We start from the raw sequence: 23661 nt of genomic DNA, 5'->3' as shown, positions 1-23661 counted from the left end.
TTCCGGTGACTACCTCTTGAAGCTCATCAAGAGAATGCCAAGAGTGTGCAAAGCAGTCATCAAAGCAAAAGGTGGCTACTTTGAAGAACCTACAATATAAGACATATTTTCAGTTGTTTCACACTTTTTTGTTAAGTATATAACTCCACATGTGCTAAGTCATAGTTTTGATGCCTTCAGTGTGAATGTACAATTTTCATAGTCATGAAAATACAGAAAAATCTTTAAATGAGAAGGTGTGTCCAAACTTTTGGTCTGTACTGTATATTATATAGATAATACTTATTTATGTATTATAATTTTCTCAGAATTAAATATATTTGTGTACCTTCACATAAAGAAACATTTTTTTTCAAACATACATGAAATGAGGCCTCTGTCACACTTAGCAGATGAAGTAAATGAGCAGCTGCTATTTCACTGACATTCACAAATTTGTTGAACCATACATTCCACATACAAAGGTATGAACATATATATATATATTTATTTAACCCAAATTTTTTTGTATCCTAATTATCAATGCGCATTGTAAACTATTAAATGTAATATCTTAATATTTCTTTGAATATTCCCTAAGTACATATAATATGATATAATATTTTTCTGAAATTTAGGACACTTGAAAAAAAAAATTGCTCTTGACTTGCTAAAATAGAAATGCCTTAGATTCTTTTTTTTTACTGGCTACCAGGTTTAAACTACACCAACTAAAAATAGGATGAATGGAAATCCATATTATTTGCTCAAAGTTCAAAGGCTGCAGCTGTCACACACGTCATGCTGTAAAGTTACTTTAGTTATAAAGCACAAATAATTCATGCACAAAAAATATTAGCAGCACAAAAGATCTAATTAATAAGTGTTACACATAATATAGTTCAACTAGTTATGTTATTATTTTAAAATGTTATACACATAAAATCATGCAATTTTTTCCAACTTCCTGTGTGAATAAAGAAATAAACCAATTTTAGAGTTGTTTGATCAAAATCCTGCTTTGGAATGAAAACTCTAAGGGTACATATAAGATAATATTAAATATCAAATTCATGCAGAAACATAATTATTTAAATATCTTATGCATATATTGATTCTAATGTAATCCAAAATATTGCCGCTTTAATTTATATATGACGTTCTAATTTATTAATTTATTTTTAATTATTACAACAAATATATATAAATACAATTATATACAATCTCTACTGTATACAAGTGTATATATATATATATATACAAAAATCTATATAACTTCACAATTTTACTGTATAAAATAATAAATAACTAATGATACATTGTAATACTTTTATACAACATATAATTACGGTTTTTCCTTAGCCACTCCCTAAACCAATTATGTCTCTTGTCAAAAATCTCCAGAAAAGCTCTATTTAGAAAAGACATTTTTCTATCTTTTAAAAGCTCAGATAATTGCCTGTTCTTCAGTCTACATTCCATGATGTCATTGTGATCTGGTCGTCTCACTTGCCTCTGTCTGTCTATTTCGGCCATTTTTTTTTTAGAGAGAAGTCATAGTTTTGAATTTTTAACTCTTTCTGAAGAAATTGACTTTTGAATCATCTGATATGGCTTGTAACATATATGAAATCTTCTACATATTTTATACATTTCATTTTGAGGATGAGTCATTGCACACGGCACCCCCGCCGATCAGCTGTTATCGGTGCCGGCAGCGGCTACCGCCCTCCAGAAGTCCTTACCTGTGCCGCTTGGCCGTCCATCTGTAGTGGCCGCCGTGGGGTACTTCGCATCCGCCTTCCATTCAATTGAACGGGAGGCTGATGTGCAGTTACAAGCGGCGGCCACTACAACTTGATGGCCAAGCACTGCAGATAAGGACTTCCAGCCGGCAGCAGCCGCCACCTGCACAGATAACAGCTGATCGTCAGGGGAGGCACGTACGGGACCCCAACCAATAATACATTGATGCCCTATCCTTATGTGTGCCCCCGGAACGCAAGTTGTGGCACCAATGGAACAGTGCCAGATCGGGACCTGTATATGAGTGTTTTTATTTTAACAAGGCCAAACATGAGGAATGAGAAATAGTTGTCCTAGTAGTGGACAAACCCTTTAAGAAGATACAATTTTCGGTTAAAAATGAAAAAGGCTTCTCCCCTGTGTGAGTTCTCGGAAGTTTAATAAGAGTTGATTTCCGTGTAAAACATTTCCCACATTAAGAACATGAAAATGACTTCTCCCCTGTGTGAGTTCTCTGGTGACTAAGAAGTGATGATTTCTTCACAAAACATTTTCCACATTCTGAACACGAAAAAGGCTTCTCCTCTGAGTGAATTCTCTGGTGCTTAACCAAATCTGATTTCTGGCTAAAACAGTTTCAACATTCGAAACAGGAAAAAGACTTCTCCCCTGTGTGATTTCTCTGATGTCTGATAAAACGTGATTTCAATTTAAAACATTTTCCACATTCTGAACAAGAAAAAGGCTTCTCTCCTGTGTGGGTTGTCTGGTGGTTATCAAGATGCACTTTCTGTTTAAAACATTTCCCACATTCTGAGCAAGAAAAAGGCTTCTCCCCTGTGTGAGTTCTCTGATGTCTGATTAAACTTGATTTATTTGTAAAACATTTTCCACATTCTGAACAAGAAAAAGGCTTCTCCCCTGTGTGACTTCTCTGGTGATTAACAAGATTTGTTTTCTGGTTATAACAATTTCTACATTCTGAACAGGAAAAAGGCTTCTCCCCTGTGTGGGTTCTCTGGTGACTAACCAAATCTGATTTCTGGATAAAACATTTTCCACATTCTGAACAGGAAAAAGGCTTCTCCCCTGTGTGAGTTCTCTGGTGATTAATCAAATCTGATTTCTGTTTAAAACATTTCCCACATTCTGAACAGGAAAAAGGCTTCTCTCCTGTGTGAGTTCTCTGGTGCTTAAGCAAATCTGATTTCTGGCTAAAACATTTCCCACATTCTGAACAGGAAAAAGGCTTCTCTCCTGTATGAGTTCTCTGGTGATTAACCAAAGCTGATTTCTGGATAAAACATTTTCCACATTCTGAACAGGAAAAATGCTTCTCCCCTGTGTGAGTCATCTGATGTCTAATAAAACTTGAATTATCTGTAAAACATTTTCCACATTCTGAACAAAAAAATGGCTTCTCTCCTGTGTGAGTTGTCTGATGGTTATCAAGATGCACTTTCTGTTTAAAACATTTCCCACATTCTGAACAGGAAAAAGGCTTCTCCCCTGTGTGAGTTCTCTGATGTCTGATTAAACTTGAATTATCTGTAAAACATTTCCCACATTCTGAGCATGAAAAAGGCTTCTCCCCTGTGTGAGTTCTCTGATGTCTGATTAAACTTGAATTATCTGTAAAACATTTTCCACATTCTGAACAAGAAAATGGCTTCTTCTGTGTGTGACTTCTCTGGTGATTAACAAGATTTGATTTCTGGTTAAAACATTTCCCACACTTGAAACAAAAAAATCTATTCTCTGCTGTGTGAATGTTTTGATGTGTAAGAAAAGACTTTTCAAGGAAAAAACTATTTCCATATTCTGAACAGAAAAATGGCTTCTTAGCTTTAGGAGCAGTTTGTTTTTTAATACTTATTTCGTGACTTTGATTTTCCTTAGTGTTCGGTAATGAATCAGAAGACAGGACCTGTTTCAAAGTATCAGATGACAGATCTTTGCTGTGAAGGGATGATGGTATATCTGGAGAAATGGCATTCACTTCAATTGTATCCTGTGTGATCTCAAGGTCATCTGATTTAAAAATTGAAGATGTCAGCTGTTCCTCTGATCTCCTGGTACAGTCATCTGCCAAGAAGAAAACCAAGAAAAAAATCAGCTTTACTAACACCAAATCAGATAACAAATGCACTAGCATTTTAGTGTTTCTTGCGTGTACTGGGGTGTCTGTCTATGTGGGGTGCACTTATATAGTGCTAGGCAGCCCTCCTGATCTAATAGTATGGGCAACATCACTAGTCACTCTCCACAAGGAGAAATGTTACCCCTTAGACCTCAGTCCAGAGCCTCTCATCTATCCAAATCAGTTCTCATACTTTGCACTGACGAGGGCCAACAGCCTGAAACTCCGCGTCTGCAAATTAAGATTCTGATTTGGCTTTTATCCTAAGTCATATTGCACGACTCGTTAAAGGGTTGATTGCGACTTGTAAGATTGCTGCTTCCAATAGGTGGCGCTATAGAGTTCAAGTCCTCTTTTTCTCTGAAGAGGCAATTTGCATATTAAATTTCCCATAAGAGCATTGCTTGGTGAATAAGCCTCCTTACCTTGACGTGCCAGAGCTGGTATCTCACTCTCTGCAAGGAGAAACATTACCCCTTAGACCTCAGTCCAGAGCCTCTCACCTAGCCAAATCAGTTCTCATACTTTGCACTGACGAGGGCCAACAGCCTGAAACACCATGTCTGCAAATTGAGATTCTGATTTGGCTTTTATCCTAAGTCATATTGCATGACGTGTTAAAGGGTTGATTGTGACTTGAAGGATTGCTGCTTTCAATAGGTGGCGCTATTGAGTCCTAGTCCTCTTTTTCTCTGAAGAGGCAATTTGCATATAGGCTAAGCCAGACACTGTGCATCAAACCTGCCTGTGTGACTGGCGTCCTATGCAAGCTTCATCTGTGTGCATCTTTAATACTAAGTAATCACCCTCTCCATGAATTGGTAGGTTTGTGAGTAGTTGCTCCATAAAGTATTTTGCACCTGTGCTGCCCCCCACACCCCTTTATCATGGGGGTCTGTGGCATCCTGCTAGTGCATCTGTTATATGATTTGGTGTTGGTAAGGCTGTATCTTTTTCTGTGATTTTTGTTATATTTTGCCTTATGTTAGCCGTCATTATTCACCAGGACAATAACAGTTCACAGTCTAATAGAAAACCTCATAGGATGAACCAGTAGAGCGTGGTGTTCAACTGTTTGTTCATTCTGTCTCCCAAATATAAAAAGCCACCAAACAATGTTATGTAGGTGAAATAATATCAATAAAAACTTCTACTCATCTCACAAAAAACAAGTCCCCACTCAAGGACTGTCAATCTGTCCATCTGTCAATGGAAAACCAGAGGTTTCCACATTATTAGTGGCTCAAAGGCTTTTGAAAAGCAACATGGCTTCCATAAACCAATCCAGCAATATCCACTATCCCAAAGTCAAATCTCCCCCTCGTTTCTGAGCCTTGCAGTGCGCCCAAACCACATTTAGCCTCCATGTATTTGGCATTTCTATAGTGAGAAGAACCCACTTAATTTACGGTGTGTGTCTCCTGGAGCACAATCTGGGCACTATGTGTTCGGTAATGAAATTATATATTTGTAATTTTCACTCTCCATCATCCACTGCGTGCTAATTTCCGGAAAGTGCCTGTGGAATCAAAATAGTCACTACTCCTATAGATTATTTCACTGAAGGTTATAATTTCCAAAATGGAGTCACTTTATGGGAATTTGTACTGTTCTGGTTTTCTGCAATTTGGTCACATTAGGGTTTCTGTAAATGGTGGGTCCCATCTCCTCTGGGATCTGCTCCAGCGACGTCTGCTTCTCTCACCAAGAGCCGCCTTATTCATCCTGCAGGTGGCGCTGGTCATGGAGGAGACGTCAGAACCAGAAGCTACTAGGCGGTACAGCTTCTGTCCAGCCACTAAGATTAGGGTATCTGGGACCTGTAGTACCATCCAGTCTGGCAGTATGGGTGTGTGTGCTGTCCAGCTGGAGTAATCTGCTCCGTGCTTTAGCCAATTGGAAAGCACCACACCCTGCTAAAGCTCAAAGCATATTGCCGGAAGCTAAAACACAGCCAAATAGGGCAGCAGTGTGTACCTGCCCAGATCTTCAGAACTAAATGCACTACCAGGGTGCTGCAAACCCACATAAAGATGGCGGCTACACAGGTGCAGAATACTAATGAGACAATCACTCACAACCTACCATTTCATGGAGGGGGTGACTGCGTAGTATTTGAATTGCACAAGAAAAGGCTTGTATATGGAGCTGTTCACACTTGGATAATGCACAGTATCCGACTTACAGCCTATTAGTTACGGCCATACTATTAGATTAGGTGGGCTGCCCGGTACTATCCAAGTGCACTCCATGAGAACAGACACAGTTTACAATGCCCGCACTGATGGGCCTGGCTGCACCCTGGGATAAAAAAGTGCAAAAATGCATATATATAATATATGGATAGTACCGGGCAGCCCGCATAATCTAATAGTATGGGCGTAACTAATAGGCTGTAAGCCGATACTGTGCACTACCCAAGTGTGAACAGCACCCTATACAAACCTTTTTGTGAGTAATTCAAATACTAAGCAGTCACCCCTCCATGAAATGGTAGGTTGTGAGTGATTGTAGGTTGGTTGTGAGTGATTGTAGGTTGGTTGTGAATGATTGTCTCATCAGTATTTTGCACCCGTGTAGCCGCCATCTGTATGTGGGTATACTGCACCCTGGTAGTGCATTTAGTTCTGAACATCTGGGCAGGTAAACATTGCTGCCCTTTTTTGCTGTGTTTCTTCCTGAATATTGGGGGAATTTTAATTCTTCTTAGTGTGGCTTTGCTTTTTGTGCATATTACCAGAAGCTGCCAGATACAGCCCTGTTCTCCTCTGGTTCAGTCCTCTGTGCTCAGCTCCCGGCTTGTGTATTTGTTTCCTGTTGTGACCTCGGCCCATTTACTGACTACTCTTGTGTGATTTTCTATTTTCATTGACCTCCATGTTGTGACCCGGTTAAGTGACTATTCTTCTTGCCATTTCACTCAATAGAACAGCAGGAAACACTGTGGCCCAAGCCTAGGGGTCTCTGTCTAAGTCCAAATCCATGTAGAGGGGTTAAAGGGTGATGAGCAAGGCAAACCCTGAGATCTGGAAAATGGAGTAGATGACGCCAAGCCTGTTTGTGGTAGCCATCTTTTGCGCTGCCAGGTGACCATGAACAGTGTCCCCAATATATTGTGTCTGCAAACTATTCGAGCAAGATCTATATTCAAATAGCTAAATGTCGCTCCTTCCCTTCTTAACCTGCCATGTGCCCAGACAGTAGTGTGTAACCGTATATAGGGGATTGTCGGATTCAAGAGAAGTTGGAAAATAATTTGTAAGGTCCATTTGTTTCCTATTATTCTTTGTGAAGAATTCCAAAGTTATCACCAGATAAAGTGACACATGTCAGATTTGAAAAATGGGCCCAGATAGGAACACAAAACTGGCTACAAGAAGGGGTTAAATCAGAGTATTTTGGGCACTAACTACTGTAGTCAAAACTGTGACTATAGACAATAACACATCTACTGAAATGATCAAACTCAACAGTTTCCATCAGTAAGTAGTGAGTAACTAGTGGTGAAACCTCTCTCTGGTAATTGGAGTATGGGGCTCGGTGGCTCTTGAGAATCTAAACTCTTGTAAGGGACATTATTTTCTGTCAGATGAGTTTCAAGAAGAAATATTAGACACTCAAAGAGAACTTTTTATAATAATGCAGAGCTGAGGCGTCTTAAATTTAGCTTAGAGATATATCATGGCACAGGTGTAATGTTTTTTTGCTTAGTTTGTCACAATCCTGTTTGAAGTTAGTTTTAAAAAAAATTGAAAAGTCAGGATAAAGGGAAACTCTGCTGTTATTGTACAGAAATTCACACTTGGCCTCACCGCACATTTAATGTTGTCGATCATAAAAGTGAAGTTTGGCCAGAAAGACTGGACCTGGTCTTGTAGGGACCATATGAGCACATTCATCAGCACAGAAGGGAGAGAAGGTAGATTCATCCAATAAGATATCAGGGATCTAGGAAGCCAACAACATCATTACCCTCCGCTTTCTCTTACAGATCCATCATAATATTTTACTTCAAGTGATTTTCTAACTTGTCATCAGGTAACGGTCAGCATCTTCTAATCCCAGGGGGGAGGTGGATCCTCCAGGTTGTAAGTTCTATAGAAAAGGGCTTTCAGTGCCCAAAATCATCTGAACAGTTTTGGGTGGAGGAGAATGTTGTGGTCTAGAGGCAAAATGGTGATCACACGATTGTGATACAGCCGGACTACACCACCGATAAAGCAGCCACAGCCGGTGACTAAGAAGAATCTGTGACTTCTCTGCATTTAGTGTTTACTAGTGATGAGCGAGTACCGTAATATTCGTAATCGCTATACTCGCTATATATATAGTACTTTGTAATAATTGCGTATTCGTTCAGAATAGCGAGTACAATGTAAGTCAATGGGAAATGCGAATAATTTTCTGCTGGACCCTACAAAGGGGCCTGAGGAGAAGATGATGGGAAAGTGAAATGGATGGGAAAGTGATGAAACAGAATGGGAAGAGCCTGAATGTGCCTGAATGCATTTCTGACTCACATATGGTTTCTGGGGATAAGTTTGTCGCAGTGTTACACCACTTTTACAGACACACAAGAACAACTACCAAACTTAACCTAAATAAGGCTAAATAAATCAGAGAAACCAAAAAATACCCCTTTTAGCGTTTGTTCACACATACTGTTGTGGCTTTTTTTTTCGCCTTTTATAATTGGGAGGGCCCTGACTTATACATTTTGTAGGTCCGTCTGTCATACATCATCTTTAGTGCGCTATTCCCCAGCACTTTACAAGCACAGCTAGAAAGTATCAGTATGTATGTAGAAATTTGACCTGAGAGGCCTCAGGTGGCTCTGTAACATGCGTTTTGGAGGGACAGCTATTACTTAGACATTTGGGCGGTCCCTCCATCATTGACAATCAGATAGTGGAATACACATTCCATAGCAGTTTACAATATGCTCATTGCAGCATTGGGCTTGACCCTCCTCCTCCACCACCATGTGAGACTCGGGCCCTAAATTCAAATGTTCAGATCGCCTGCAGAAAGCAGGAAAGCTGAGTTTTGTGAGAGCCCTTGTGTGGCCCTGTAACAAACATTTTGAAGTGCCCTCCTCTAGAAATTTTGGAGTTGCCTCTTGTGTACACTTGAGAGTGCCCTCACTTATTCATACTGTAGGGCCCTCATTATTATTTAACTAATTTAAGGGCAGAGACTACAGAGAAAATGGCCAAGATACATGGAGTACTAGAAGGTAGCAGTGAGTGCGGACTACGACCCTCAGGTATGGCTGAACTCAGTGAACCGTAAAAATAAAACTGCACTAGTCAACTCGATGACAAGCTCAAATATATCACTTGTGCAAGTCACTGGACAAAGTATTTATGGTGCCCCCCCTCCAGGATGGGTTGGTGAAGCTTCTTAGAGATTGGCTTAGAGATTTTGATTGTCAATATTCCCCAGATTATATAGCAGGAGAAGACTTATTGATACTGTACTACTTGGTCCAGTAGAATGTGCATCGTATTTCCAAAAATTACTCCTGGGGCTGGGGGCTGTGTCATAGGTGCAGGAAGATTGCATGACAAGGGCCTCCCTTGACAAACATTACCTACGATGGAGTATTGTAGTAGTTGTGATCCTCAATTTAAGTTTTCAGAGGGCCATCAGTCGGTCATCAACAATCAGTGTAAATTTCTATTGAATATGTATCCCCTATCTCACAATGTGACACAACCTGTGAGAAGGGCCTCCAATGACAAATATTAGTTTGGAAGGACTACTGTACATTCCAGATTTGTCCACTGCACAATGTGCATATGGTTTGTGAAAATTAGGCCTATTGGCTAAGTCATGGTTGACGCAGGAAGCCACCATCCCAAGGGCCTCCAATCACAAATAGTAGTTAGGTTGGAGTAGGAATACTGTCCTGGTTTGTCCACGGCACAATGTACATAGGATTTGTAAAAATTAGCCCTATTGGCTGTGTCCCGGTTGACTCATTATTTTGGCTGTGCCTTTGACAGCTAGCTTGGCTTGTGCCATCAACATCTGAAAATCTGTCAACAAAACCCAAAATGCCAAAAAAGCCTGTTGTTAAGGGACGTGGACGTGGTGTTGTCAGTGGTGCGCGAGAAGCCACTCAGTCTGTGTCAGGTCAGAAGAAGCTTGATGCATCCACAATGTTCCTGGAAAAAGTTCCCGGTCTGGAACGTAAACATGTGTGGAAGCCACAAGAGCGAGAGCAGATTCTGTCTTGGATAGCAGACAAGGCCTCTACGCATTTGTCAAGCAGCACCAAAACTTCCACGACCACACAGTCTACTGTGGATACACAGAAGGCTGGCCCTTCCAATCCTGAAGCTGGTTCTCCTTCCTCCCACCATTATCAGTCACAGGAGACATATGACCCCAAGCTTGGCCACTCCGAGGATCTGTTTGGTACGTATCCTTTGGTTGGCTCTGGCCTATCACCATGCAGCATTGAAGAGGGACAAGAGGTGGCGGCGTGCGTTGATGCTCAAGTATTTTAGGACCTACAACCAGAAGAAAGCCACTTGGAGGAACGTCATTTACTGTCTCCAGAGGCGGAGGCTGATGATGATGAGACACAGTTGCCATCAGGTCAGCCTACAATATCAACTGGGAAGGAGGATGAGATAGAAGACGAGGTGGTCGATGATGAGTCCACTGATCCGACCTGGACCGTTGGCAGCAACACAGAGGAAGATGGACCAACACAGGCACCAAGGGGTCGTGGTTTGCCCAGAGTGAGTAAAAACTGGGTCAACTGTTCCCAAGAGCACCCCCGCTGTGCGCCAAGTCAGGGCAAGAGGGCGTTCAGCTGCTGTGTGGAATTTTTTTTTCTAAAAGTCCTTCAGAGAAAAACATTGTTGTCTGTAACATCTGCAATACCAAGTTGAGCAGAGGCCAGGGCAAAGGCAACCTGAGCACAAAGAGTATGAGAAACCACATGGCAGCCAAGCAGCCGAGTAGGTGGACGGAACACCAAGGTACCAAATCTGCGCCTGCGGGTCAAACCAATAATAATAATACTCTTTATTTATATAGCAACAACCTATTCTGCAGCGCTTTACAATTCAGAGGTTCATATTCAACAGTCATAAGTAACATAGCTAAAGATAATATAATAATTAAAGGAAAAATAATGATGACCCTGCTCATAAGAGCTTACGATGTACAATGAGGTGGGGGGTGACACAAAGGACAGGGACTTATTTACAATGATGGTCCAGTCATCTTGAGGGGATGAGGGATAGACAAAGGTTGCATAAGCTGATCACCAGCCAGTATCTGTAGTGCTTTTGGGTTCCGTGGAAACTTATGCCATGTCGCCTGGGCTATGTCCTTCAGAATCTGCTGTTCAAGAAGCAGGCGCTCATACCTCCTGCCCACAAGCTGCAGTTGCTCACACGCAACAAACATCAACCACATCCACTTCCTTGTTCCAGCAAAGTGTCCAATTGTCCGTGCCTGAGAGCTTGGAAAGAATGCGTAAATGCCCAGCCACGCACCCACAGGTACAAATACTAAACTCGCACATTGCCAAATTGCTAGCTATGGAGATGTTGGGCTTGTGGGAACACAGTCTTCCATGATCTCTTGGCTGTGGCTGCCCCACGATACAGTGTTCCCAGCCGCCACTATTTTGCCCGATGTGTCGTCCCTGCGTTACACAAGCACGTGTTAAACAATCTGAACCATGCTCTCACCAACACCGTAACCGGGAAGGTCCACCTAATAACAGACACCTGGACAAATTGTTGTGTACAGGGATGATACATTTCTGTCATGCCACACTGGGGGAACCTGGTGGAGGGTGGGACAAAGGCGCAAACTGGAACATCACACATCCCACCCACGCTAAGAATAGCGGTTCCAACTTCTGTCAGGGTCTCCACCTATTCAAATTCCACTTCCTCTCTCCCCTTCTCCTGCTCCTAATCCTCTGCTGAATTATTCTCCCCATCACTGCCAAGCTGGGACCTGTGCAGTAGTGCATCGGCAAAGTGGCAAGACGCTCTGCTGAAGCTGATCTGTTTAGGTCAGAAAGCACACACTGCAACAGAGCTGCGACAAGCTGTAAAACAACAGACCAATCAGTGGCCTCCGGTCGTCTGCGATAATGGGCGTAACCTGGTGGCGGCTTTAAAGATCGGCAAGCTGGTACACGTGCCATGCATGGCTCACGTGCTGGACATAGTTGTTCAGAAATTTCTGAAAACTTTCCGTGACTTCCTGTACCTACTTGAGAAGGTGAGCCATATTAGCGCCCATTTCCGCCATTCCTCTACTGCTTTTGCTGCTTTTACAGTGCTGCATAAGCGGTTGAATTTGCCAAGTCACCGACTCATTTGCGGCCTGCCCACGCGGTGGAACTCCACCTATCTTAGGTTTGCGAGGATTAGTGAACAGCAGAGGGCAGTAGCTGAATACCAGCTTCAGTATACAGGTCAGACTGAGAGTCAGCCACGACACATAACATCTGTTGAGTGGGTGTGGATCGCTGACATTTGTGAGGTTGTTGAGAACTTTGAGTACTGCACCAGCCTTGTGAGCAGCGATCAGGCTATTATCAGCGTAACCATCCCGCTACTGTGTCTCTTGAAACAATCACTGCATAATCTCAAAGAGAAAGCTTTAAGTGCCCAGAATGTTGATATGGAGCCAGATTTCCCAATGGGTGATACTACCCAGCCCAGCCAATATTCTGAGGCAACATTTGGTGAAGAGGGGGAGGATGAGGAGGGAGAGGACTTGTTTTTCTGTGCTACCGAGGGGTAATGCTACAGAGGGGACACCCAACCCAAGCTTCATGTCTGCCCAGCCTGGATGGGCTGGAGAGGAGGAGGTGGTGGAGGAGGAGGAGGCGAGTCAGCGTGAGGAGAGGGTGGGTACTGTTTCTACTGTTGGGGACACAGAACATTTGCCTTTTTGCAGCTTGACCCACATGGCACAGTTCATGTATAAGTATCTGTGGCAAGACCCTCGCGTGATACACATTTTATCCAACAGTAATAATAATAATAATAATAATTTTTATTTATATAGACCAGCACAACAGTAAAGGCTATCTGTGCCTGTAACAATGCCAAAGAGGAATAAGTTGCAGAACATGGTCAAGGGGTACTTAAGTGACCATCCGTGCGTCCTTTCTGACACTTCAGTTCCCTTTAATTATTGGGTGTCTAAGCTAAACACTTGGCCGACCTCTCCTTATATGCCTTGGAGGTGCTGGCCTGCCCGGCTGCTAGTGTGGTGTCTGAGCATGTTTTCAGTGCCGCTGGGGCAATCATCACTGATAGGCGCACACGCCTCACCACGGAGAATGCAGACAGACTTACTCTGATTAAATTCAAAAAGGACTGGATATCTCCACAGTTTGTAATCCCTCCAGATGAGAGCAAGCCAACCTAAATTTACCAAAAATGCAGATTCATGCTACTGCTGTTAACGTCAACCCCTTCCCATAAGAACCCGTTTCCTTCCTTCGTCAACCATGACTCAGCCCATAGGGCTAATTTTTACAAACTCTATGCAGATTGTGCAGTGGACAAACCAGGACAGTATTCCTACTCCAGCCTAACTACTATTTGTGATTGGAGGCCCTTGGGATGACGGCTTCCTGCGTCAACCATGATTCAGCCCATAGGGCTAATTTTTACAAACCCTATGCAGAATGTGCAGTGGACAAACCAGGACAGTATTCCTACTCCAGCCTAACTACTATTTGTGATTGGTGGCCCTTGGGATGGTGGCTTCCAAAATAGTGGTTAAAATGGCCTGGTGCGTGCTTTATAGCAGGCGGTAGGAAAAGTTTGGACTACTGCTTTGTGTAGGGCACAAAATGCTTTTTTAAGTGGACTAATATGGACAGAAGGCAGGCTGACACCCCAAAATAGTGGTTAAAATGGGCTGGTGCATGCTTCTTTTGTAGCAGGCAGTAGGAAATGTTTGGACTACTGCTTTGCGTAGGGCACAAAACACCTTTTTAAGTGGACTAATGTGGACTGCAGAAGCCAGGCTCTGACCCCTAAAACAGCAGGGAAAATAGACCGGTGCTAAAAAAAAAAGGCAGCACAAAATGCTAGTTCTGTGTGTGCTGGAAAAATATTGCTTTGCCTCTGACAAGAGCTGTTTTAAGATGGACACTGAAAGAACACTAGCTAATACACTCCCTACCTAATACACAATCTCTCCCTCCCTGTTCTCTGATTTTGTTGTGTGCCTTCAGCTCTGAAAAGAGCTATTTTTTGGTGGTATTATGGAGCTAGTGAGCGGCTCCTTTAAACACAAAACTAGTATACACTGCAGGTAGCCCTTAAAAGGGCTTTTGTTTTATCAAGAGGCCTAAACACTCTCCCTAGCAGCTCAGCGATCTTACCATAGGCTATTACAACATAGGCTCCAGATGCAATGTGCACAAAATGGCGGCGGTAGGGCTTAAATGGACCCCATGACGCTGGGCAGCCAGCCAATCACAGTAATGCCACAACCAAGATGTCTGCGGCATTACTGTGATTGGTTAAGAAGCCCAGCATGTTTAGTGGCAGCAGAGAAGGCGCCAAAACTGCAGGGCGGGACATCCGAATATAGCGAGGCGAGTACACAAATACTCGCAGAATAACGAGTAACCCGAATACCGTACTATCAGTGTGAAAAGCGAATATTAACAAATACACTCGCTCGTTACTAGTGGTTACTACTCACCTGGGTAGTCATATGTAGGAATCTCCTCCTTACACCACTCATCACCCCATACATATGTCTCTGTAGTATTAATATGGGTCTGATCTTCACCCTGAAACAAATATTGTAAAAGTCACAGACAGATGGAGAAGTCCCATCTATGATCAGCTCTAATCCTGCCATCTCCACCGTTCTCATTACACAAGTATAAAACATATAATACTGGTGGATAAACCAAGACTGAACACAAGACCTTCACAGCCATCTACACATCATAGGGGAGATCTCATGACACCTTCTCTCCATCTACCTGATGATCCTGAGGAACATTGGGATCTTCTTGTTTACAGGCATGTTGAAGAAGAGGACGGGGACATCTGTCTGGTGTTGTCCTCTTACTGGATAGATCTGGAGGAAACACATACAGGGACTGAATTAATTCTTTACATACAGATAATTATAGGTCGTGTGTATTTAGTCCTGTCTCTTACGTGGAGATGTGAGGGGCTGGGGAACCTCCATCATGATGTCTTTGTACAAATCTTTGTGTCCTTCTAAATACTCCCACTCCTCCATGGAGAAATAGACAGCGACATCCTGACATCTTATAGGAACCTGACACATACAATGATACCGTCATCCCCCCGATCCCTTCATAGCGTTACTGTATAATGTCCCAGCATTCCCAGCTGTGTCACCTCTCCATTCAGCAGCTCAATCATCTTGTAGGTGAGTTCTAGGATCTTCTGGTCATTGATGTCCTCATGTATCAGGGGGTGAGATGGAGCCCCGGTGATTGGGCTCTGTGGTCTTCCCCATCCCTCAGACACAGGGGCCTGACAGCGCCCACTAGAGGTCTTCTTCACTATTGTGTAATGCTGGTTATGGAGAGACAAATTATTAAATCTCACTACAGACATTTCCAGAGTCCTCACCTCTCAAGTTCTGTCCATCTGTAACTCCCATAGATAAGAATGAGGTAATGTGACGTCATCAGAATCTCTCACCTCTCCAGTAAGTCGGAAGAGGATCTCTAGGGTGAGGCACAATATCCTCTCCGCCATCTTGTCTCTGTCCATACCCATCTTTGATGGGTCCATAAGGAAAATTCTCTTAAATAGAAGATCTTCACTGAGAGCATCCGATATTGTAGGGACCTGAATGAGAAGATGATAAGCCAATGTAACATCATAAAAATACTGTGTAATTACACAATTACTGGAGATAATAAGGGAAAACATATGAGGAGATATATCATTTTACAGTATTTAGTTTTCTTCTTTACATCTAGTAATAAAACCTATATATTTTAGGCCACAGACAACAAGCAGTTTCTTCCTTGGAGTCTGTAGCTGAACTCGTTTCTCAAAGACTCATCTTCCATAATGCTAATTCTCATCTCATTTACCGACACTGCAGTCGGCATTAGCAATACTGCAGGAGATATTCATTACACGTGACATGAGAAATAATTACTTCATGAATAGGACGACATCTTCATCTTCTACTACGGCTGTAGAAAGATATTTGGCTAGAGTGCTTTACTGACTACATCTCCACCGGTCGTCTATATGAATGTTTTCCGTCTTCCCCGGACTGTAATGTTCTATCACGTTAGATCTCATGTCTGATTCACACACAGAAGTTTGAGGCTTTCACACATGGTAAGGTTTTTAATATTATACAGAGTAGGACTATCTCGAATGGGTGCACCTTGCTATGGTGGGATAGCTTTCATGCTATTTTTGATCAAAAACAGTGTTGATAAGAACCCTAATTTATTTAAATGCACTTTTGCTTTTTATTTATTTATTTATTTACAGTAGGGTTTATGATAATTTTTCTTTATAGTTTTTTTCTGATTTATGGCCATAGTAAACATGCGTCTATGTGCTGCATGGATATCAATTTAAACCAAGCTCAAAATCTGTGTTTTTTCACGGGCACCATAGTGGCCGTATGGGCCGACGCTATGGATGATACACCCCCTAACTATCCAACTATCATTTGGTAAAAATCTCATAGGTCCTGGATTCATTAGTACCTGCACCAAGAATGGGGCTAAGTGAGTATTTATTAAAGGGAATCCACTTAAACGACTACCCCACGGCTGATTAAAGGGAATCTGTCACTCACTGGGACTTATCTGACCTCTAATATGGGCATACAGGTGATAGAAATGTGAATCTATACTTACCTGTATGGCCCATATTAGAGGTCTGTTTGCTGTGAAAAGGCTTTTTATTCAGTGAAGATTCCGATGCTTGCGGGCCGGGAAGAAATGCCCTGTGACGTGTAGTCACCATGTCCAGGTCCCGCGCACTTCACTTCTTGCGGAAGGCACAGTGGTACTGTGTACTAGGCAATCATAGTGCTGCAGGGATCTTGTGCACAGGCACTGGCGAGTCATGGTGACTTCCCGGCGCCTGGGCACAAGATCCCTTCAGTACTATAACTGCTTAGTACACAGTACAAGTTCGTCACTACCGTAAAAAGCGCGCAGTCGTGGGATCTGGACATGGTGACTGCACGTCACAGGGCACTGTGACGTGCAGGGGAGGTGGGAAATATTTTAATTAACACAGTAGGCGAGGATTTCTTCCCGTCCCCCGGCCAGCAAGCATTGGAATCTTCACTGAATTAAGAGCCATGTCACAGCAAACAGACCTCTAATATGAGGCATACAGGTAAGTATAGATTCACATTGCTATCACCTGTATGCCCATAGTAGAGGTCAGATAAGTCCCAGGGGGTGACAGATTCCCTTTAATCAGCTGTGGGGTAGTCATAAAACCAGATACATATCAAGGTATTGTAAGGTGGCTAGTGGTCGCATAGTCGATGGGAGGCATGTGTCACAGAAATGGCTGGTCTCTGTGATGTAACCCGGAGTGTTTCTCTAGGGCACATAAGCACTAAGAGGATTGTTCGGTGCACCTAGGAGTCGGGTTACGGGTAGCTAGGAGAGAATGGGCGGGTCCAGCTACCCACATACCTCACCTCTGGGTGTGGTTAACAGCCTATAAAATGAAGGTTGTTGTTTGGCACATGGTCTGTGTGTTTGGAGGGAGAAGGCCTCCTGTGTATGTTTGTCTTCAGACCAAGCCAGGATACTAGAAGCTACCCCAGCTTGTGTGGCACACAGGCCTGGCTGAGCAGAGACCTGCTAAGGACATTTACTTTGTTTGCCTGATCTAAAGGCTATTTGCTTTTCTGTTTGGCTTCTGGGTTTATGAAGCAATAAACCCACATGAACTTTTAAAGGAACATGCCTCATATTTTCCTCCCGTCGCATCCAAGTGAGTAAAACCCCTACTATATGTATAAAGAAAAGGGTATGGTACGCAGAAAATGTTTCAATAATCCACCTCAACGCATTTCCCCCAACAGGTTCATCAGGAGGCTTGATACTGGGATGATAATTCATGATGTTCAGCATAGTGTGCCTAATAGCCAGGTGTCCATGTTTAAATAGCCCAATTCATCCAAAACCCCTCCCAGACTAGGAGGCCCATTCCCATTCCTAGAGGTGAATTGTCACAGGATATACAGAATGGAGTCTGTCTACAATAATGTACTGCACCTACGCTACTTCTCATGAGCTAGAGGACCGATAATGTCCATCCCCTAGTGTGCATGTTGGGAAGTGACGTGCTTTACACTGAAATGCCAGATAAACTGATTGCGGCCGCTCCACTCATACCTGTGACTGCGCATGGCCGTAGTTATCATTCCACACCGGAGTGCATCTAGGATCATTGTCCACGATTGCGCATGCCCAGATGTCTGCACTCCACACCGGAGCACATATGATATTGGATTGCATTCCACCAACAGAAAAATCCTATCTCTGAGATCAGCGTCATGGGAGACTAAAAACAGGTATTCCACATCCTCCCATCATGTAATAGGCATGTAGATCTACTTTATCACTACAGAAAATATGGGATGGTGGCCCACAGTAAATTCCTAAATGGTCAAATTTAACCCCCATTACATAATTAGACATACACAAGGAACACCACACTTGTTAGTTACTTAATAGTATAAGTGGGATATAACTGATAAGAAATAATTCTGATATAGAAGCTCAGATCTCTTGATGAAGTAAAACAATATGTGAACCATATTCACAGGGACTTGAGTAGAAATGGGTAGAGTATAAAATCCAAAAATGTAATCCAGAATGGGGCTGTATTCATACAAAACAGGCATAGGAAATTTGTTCATTCAGTCCCTTAGGGGCTAGTGAATCCAGTCTGGAAATCCACTCACTTTCCTTTTTGACTATACATGTATTGAGATCACCTCCTCTCACATTGGGTTTAACCATCTCAATGATGCAAAAGGAGATGTCTCTTGTTTCACCTCAATGTGCACTGTTCATGTGTCTCACTAATGGGGTGTCCCAACCATGGTGTATTTTGCCCAAATGCCCCCCACCTTCCTCCTATACTAACTCTTGGTCGTGCATACATAATCTAGGGGACAGGTGCATGTGGCCACATATAAAAGTCCTGAGGTTTTACAGTTGGAATAATCCCTCTGGAAAAAGATTTTACCTGTAGAGGAACTCGAGAAATATTTACATGGTCTCATCCAATTACATATACAACTTTCTCGGGGTTCTTCTATCCAGCCAAGTCCACTTGGGTGCAGGTTTTTATCGAAAATATGCACTAAACAGTCCCTAATTGACCAACCCTTTCTGAAACTTATTGTGGGAGTAGATCCCACAGCACCCTCAGGTCCAGGTCGGCCAGGGTTTTCTGAGGATATTAAAGATATGGTCACTCTGATTCTTTTAAGTTCCTATTACTCGTGTTATCCCATCTTTTTCTTGCTCTCTTGGTTAGCTATAGAGGAATGTCTGTCTCTCCCGATTTTCTGCAAACAATGGTACGGAATCCAAAATGTACTGTTGGTACCCTTTTTTCATGAATCTGGTGTTCATGTCTATTGCCTGTATATTAAAATCTGTGACATTAGAGCAGTCTCTTCTCAACCGTAAAAATTGGCCCTTGGATATTGCTTTTTTTTAAGGAGGATGGGGTGGTGACTATCCCACTTCAATAGTTTATTAGTGCTTGCAGGTTTTTGATAGATGAGTGTCCCTATGGTCTTATCCCGTACTTTCTTGATTGGTACATTCAGGAAAGGCAACTGGTAATAGTTGAATTCTGATATAAATCTCAGGCCCACTCTATTGACGTTGAGTTCCCTAACAAATTCAATAAACTTTTCACTCGTCCCTGACCAGATTAGAAAAATTTTGTGAATATATCTATACCATACCCCAATATATGGATGCCACCACTTATGATCATCCCTGAATATTGTGGTTTCCTCCCACCAGCACAGGAATAGATTAGCATACGAGGGGGCACAGGGGCTCCCCATCGCAGTACCCCTGAGCTGGTGGAAGTACTTCCTGTCAAAAAGAAAGAAGTTATGAGTAAGAGTGAATTTTAGAAGATCCTCCATGAAGTCATTATGTCTGCTACACTCTATTGATCTCGATTTCAAGAAACGTCTTGCTCCTCTGATACCATCCTCATGCGGTATATTACTGTACAAAGCCTCGATATCTAGTAAGGCCAGCTCCCCTACATGCCTGTATACATGCTCGAGGGTATACATGGAGGGGAGCAGGAAAAGGGAAAACCAACTCCAGAGGGATTATTCCACATGTAAAACCTCAGGTGGTACTGGGGGAACATTATACTGTGGGGGGCATCATACACATTGCATAAGGGGCATAATGGGGGCATTACACTGTGTGGGGCATAATGGGGGCATTACACTGTGTGGGGCATCATACACACTGCATAAGGGGCATAATGGGGGCATTACACTGTGTGGGGCACCATACATACTGCATAAGGGGCATAATGGGGACATTACACTGTGTGGGGGCATCATACATACTGTATAAGTAGCATAATGGGGGCATTACACTTGTGGGGGCATCATACATCCTGCATAAGGGGCATAATGGGGGCATTACACTGTGGGGCCAGTAAAGGGGCCCTGTACTATGAGAACAATATGTTTCCTCCCTTCTTGTCTCCATAGTTGGGTCATATGTATCTATTACAGGAAACAGAACAAAAACCTTATGATTCTTATAAAGGGGCAACACAAGACCCAAAAAGAGTCTCTGTGCTGAAGGTGTTAATGCCCCCTGCGCCCAATAATGGGGAATCTCCACATACCTCCACCTGCAGAGCTGCCACCACATATATGGCTGCTCTGTGCGCACAGGACCTGTGATGAGGTCACAGGAGGGGAGGAGTCAGGGGTCACATGATCAGGGGCTTCAGTGGATGCAGGACTCTGCTGTGCTGGTTGTCATGGTGCTGGATGAGCTGAAGTTTATGTGTGGGGTCAGGAGGGGTTTACAGTGTGGATGTAGCAGAGCCGCGTGTGTATGAGGTGTACGGAGCAGAGCCGCGTGTGTACGAGGTGTACGGAGCAGAGCCGCGTGTGTACGAGGTGTACGGAGCAGAGCCGCGTGTGTACGAGGTGTACGGAGCAGAGCCGCGTGTGTACGAGGTGTACGGAGCAGAGCCGCGTGTGTACGAGGTGTACGGAGCAGAGCCGCGTGTGTACGAGGTGTACGGAGCAGAGCCGCGTGTGTACGAGGTGTACGGAGCAGAGCCGTGTGTGTACGAGGTGTACGGAGCAGAGCCGCGTGTGTAGGAGGTGTACGGAGCAGAGCCGTGTGTGTGCAAGGTGTACGGAGCAGAGTCGCGTGTGTAGGAGGTGTACGGAGCAGAGTCGCGTGTGTAGGAGGTGTACGGAGCAGAGCCGCGTGTGTACGAGGTGTACGGAGCAGAGCCGCGTGTGTACGAGGTGTACGGAGCTGAGCCGCGTGTGTACGAGGTGTACGGAGCAGAGCCGCGTGTGTACGAGGTGTACGGAGCGGAGCCGCGTGTGTACGAGGTGTACGGAGCTGAGCCGCGTGTGTACGAGGTGTACGGAGCGGAGGCGCACGTGTACGGAGTGGAGGCGCGCTTGTACGAGGTGTGCGGAGCGGAGGCGCGCATGTACGAGGTGTGCGGAGCCATGTGTTTGAGGTGTATGGAGCGGAGCCGTGTGTACGGAGCGGAGCCGCGTGTGTACGATGTGTGAGGAGCTGCCCACTTACTAAAGACTATGATACTTTTCCATCACTGTTACAAATATAACGCTTACGTTGGAGTAAGAGTACAGTGAGGATTGGAAGGAAAGCAATATTGAATTGTGTGGATAAAACAAAAGCTTGTTTAAGGTTTATTCAAAAGTGGTTACAAAATAAGGAAAAAAATAGTTGATAGCACAGAAAGAAGTATCAGGTTATAAGAGAGAAAACAACATTCATAAGTTCTTAAGTATACAGCATGAGATGGTCCGTGGTGGAGATTCTCAAGGTATGAGACAGCTGCCCATTCATGTCTGGCTCTCCTTATATACCATCTCGCCTCATAGACGTACATTGGAGATTATTTTTACAGTTTCATAACCCAATATGGCGGCTTTCAGGTATATTAGTAACTTCTACCATGTTAGAACAAAACTAGTAACTCATGGAATATGCCTTTTGGCTACGTGCACAATTACTTTATGTTGGTATATTTTAAACATATGGCTAGTGACCTTTAAGGATCATTAGTTATCTCCAAATAACCCATATTGACAAGAGCCCTATAGGTTTGACGTACAGAACAGGTGTCTCTGCCAAGATCTTCAAAATAACCCCTCAGTCTCGCTCTAAAAATGTTTAAAACTGAATATGGTTCGAACCAGAGCTTCAAAGTTTCTTATTATGTATTTATTTTATCATTAGAGATTAATATTTTACAGTCCCCCCTGATTATGATTTAAGAAATATCATAATCAATCCTAAACTCATTCTCTCACCATTCGTATCACATTCATTCTTTATTCTGAAAACCTTGTATCAACTCCTGTATTGAACGTCATCTGAGTTCCCAAAAACTTCTAAATTAAAAATAAAGACCATCTTCCTTTTTCATTTCTGTCTTTATCTTTTAATATATTTTCTTAATTTTACACACAAAAATCTGATAAAAAATGCACAGCAAGATCAAAATAAATATGATTATGATTGGATTTGTTAATACGCTTCCTGCAGCCATTTTTGCTGAAGACTGTGACCAACTAGTTACTGATCTTCCTAGATTTTTCCACCAAGATGAGCCTGACATACTTGTCCATTCATGTTCAATATCATTTAAATGGCCTTGTTCATGTCGGAATACAATTTCAGCTTCTTTTAGTTGTTTTGTTAACAAATTTAACAAACCTTTGTCTTTATCTCATTTGTCCACATATCCCAAGGGAAATTATATACACTGCTCAAAAAAATAAAGGGAACACTCAAATAACACATCCTAGATCTGAATGAATGAAATATTCTCATTGAATACTTTGTTCTGTACAAAGTTGAAGGTGCTGACAACAAAATCACACAAAAATCATCAATGGAAATCAAATTTATTAACCAATGGAGGCCTGGATTTGGAGTCACCCCCAAAATTAAAGTAGTAAAACACACTACAGGCTGATCCAACTTTGATGTAACGACCGTAAAACAAGTCAAAATGAGGCTCAGTATTCTGTGTGGCCTCCACGTGCCTGTATGACCTCTCTACAACACGTGGGCATGCTCCTGATGAGGTTGCGGATGGTCTCCTGTGGGATCTCCTCCCAGATCTGGACTAAAGCATCCGCCAACTCCTGGACAGTCTGTGGTGCAACGTGACATTGGTGGATGGAGAGAGACATGATGTCCCAGATGTGCTCAATTGGATTCAGGTGTGGGGAACGGGCGGGCCAGTCCATAGCTTCAATGCCTTCATCTTGCAGGAACTGCTGAAACCCTCCAGCCACATGAGGTCTGGCATTGTCCTGCATTAGGAGGAACCCAGGGCCAACCGCACCAGCATATGGTCTCACAAGGGGTCTGAGGATCTCATCTCGGTACCTAATGGCAGTCAGGCTACCTCTGGCGAGCACATGGAGGGCTGTAAGTCCTTCCAAAGAAATGCCATCCCACAGCATTACTGACCCACTGCCAAACCGGTCATGCTGAAGGATGT

General features: G+C 43.1%; 1 protein-coding gene across 1 annotated transcript; it reads right to left on the bottom strand.

Annotated features, from left to right (window-relative positions):
- Window positions 1-239: 239 nt before the first annotated feature.
- LOC141235450 (uncharacterized) lies at window positions 240-20831 on the bottom strand. Its single transcript, XM_073668130.1, has 7 exons — window positions 20773-20831; window positions 15565-15714; window positions 15256-15435; window positions 15049-15172; window positions 14868-14965; window positions 14579-14669; window positions 240-3810 (listed from the first exon to the last, which is right to left on the bottom strand). Exons 2-7 carry the CDS (start codon window positions 15655-15657, stop codon window positions 2363-2365), a joined length of 2034 nt encoding a protein of 677 aa, XP_073524231.1. The 5' UTR covers window positions 15658-15714; window positions 20773-20831; the 3' UTR covers window positions 240-2362.
- Window positions 20832-23661: the final 2830 nt, after the last annotated feature.

Source organism: Phyllobates terribilis, unplaced genomic scaffold (genome assembly GCF_046119375.1).
Source record: "Phyllobates terribilis strain yellow unplaced genomic scaffold, ASM4611937v1 Scaffold_673__1_contigs__length_839561, whole genome shotgun sequence".
In the NCBI taxonomy this organism is placed as follows: Eukaryota; Metazoa; Chordata; class Amphibia; order Anura; family Dendrobatidae; genus Phyllobates; species Phyllobates terribilis.
The sequence above is the reverse complement of the archived record's forward strand: the minus strand, read 5'-3'. Positions and strand labels throughout refer to the sequence as shown.

Bases quoted from the DNA above. Each gene is read 5' to 3' on its own strand.
- LOC141235450 (XM_073668130.1), bottom strand. From the start codon at position 15,657: ATGGACCCATCAAAGATGGGTATGGACAGAGACAAGATGGCGGAGAGG. The intron at 15,436-15,564 runs GTGAGAGATTCT...CTCCATAACCAG, and splicing joins TCTTCCGACTTACTGGAGAG to CATTACACAATAGTGAAGAA. The intron at 14,966-15,048 runs GTAAGAGACAGG...TGTTTCCTCCAG, and splicing joins CCAGCCCCTCACATCTCCAC to ATCTATCCAGTAAGAGGACA.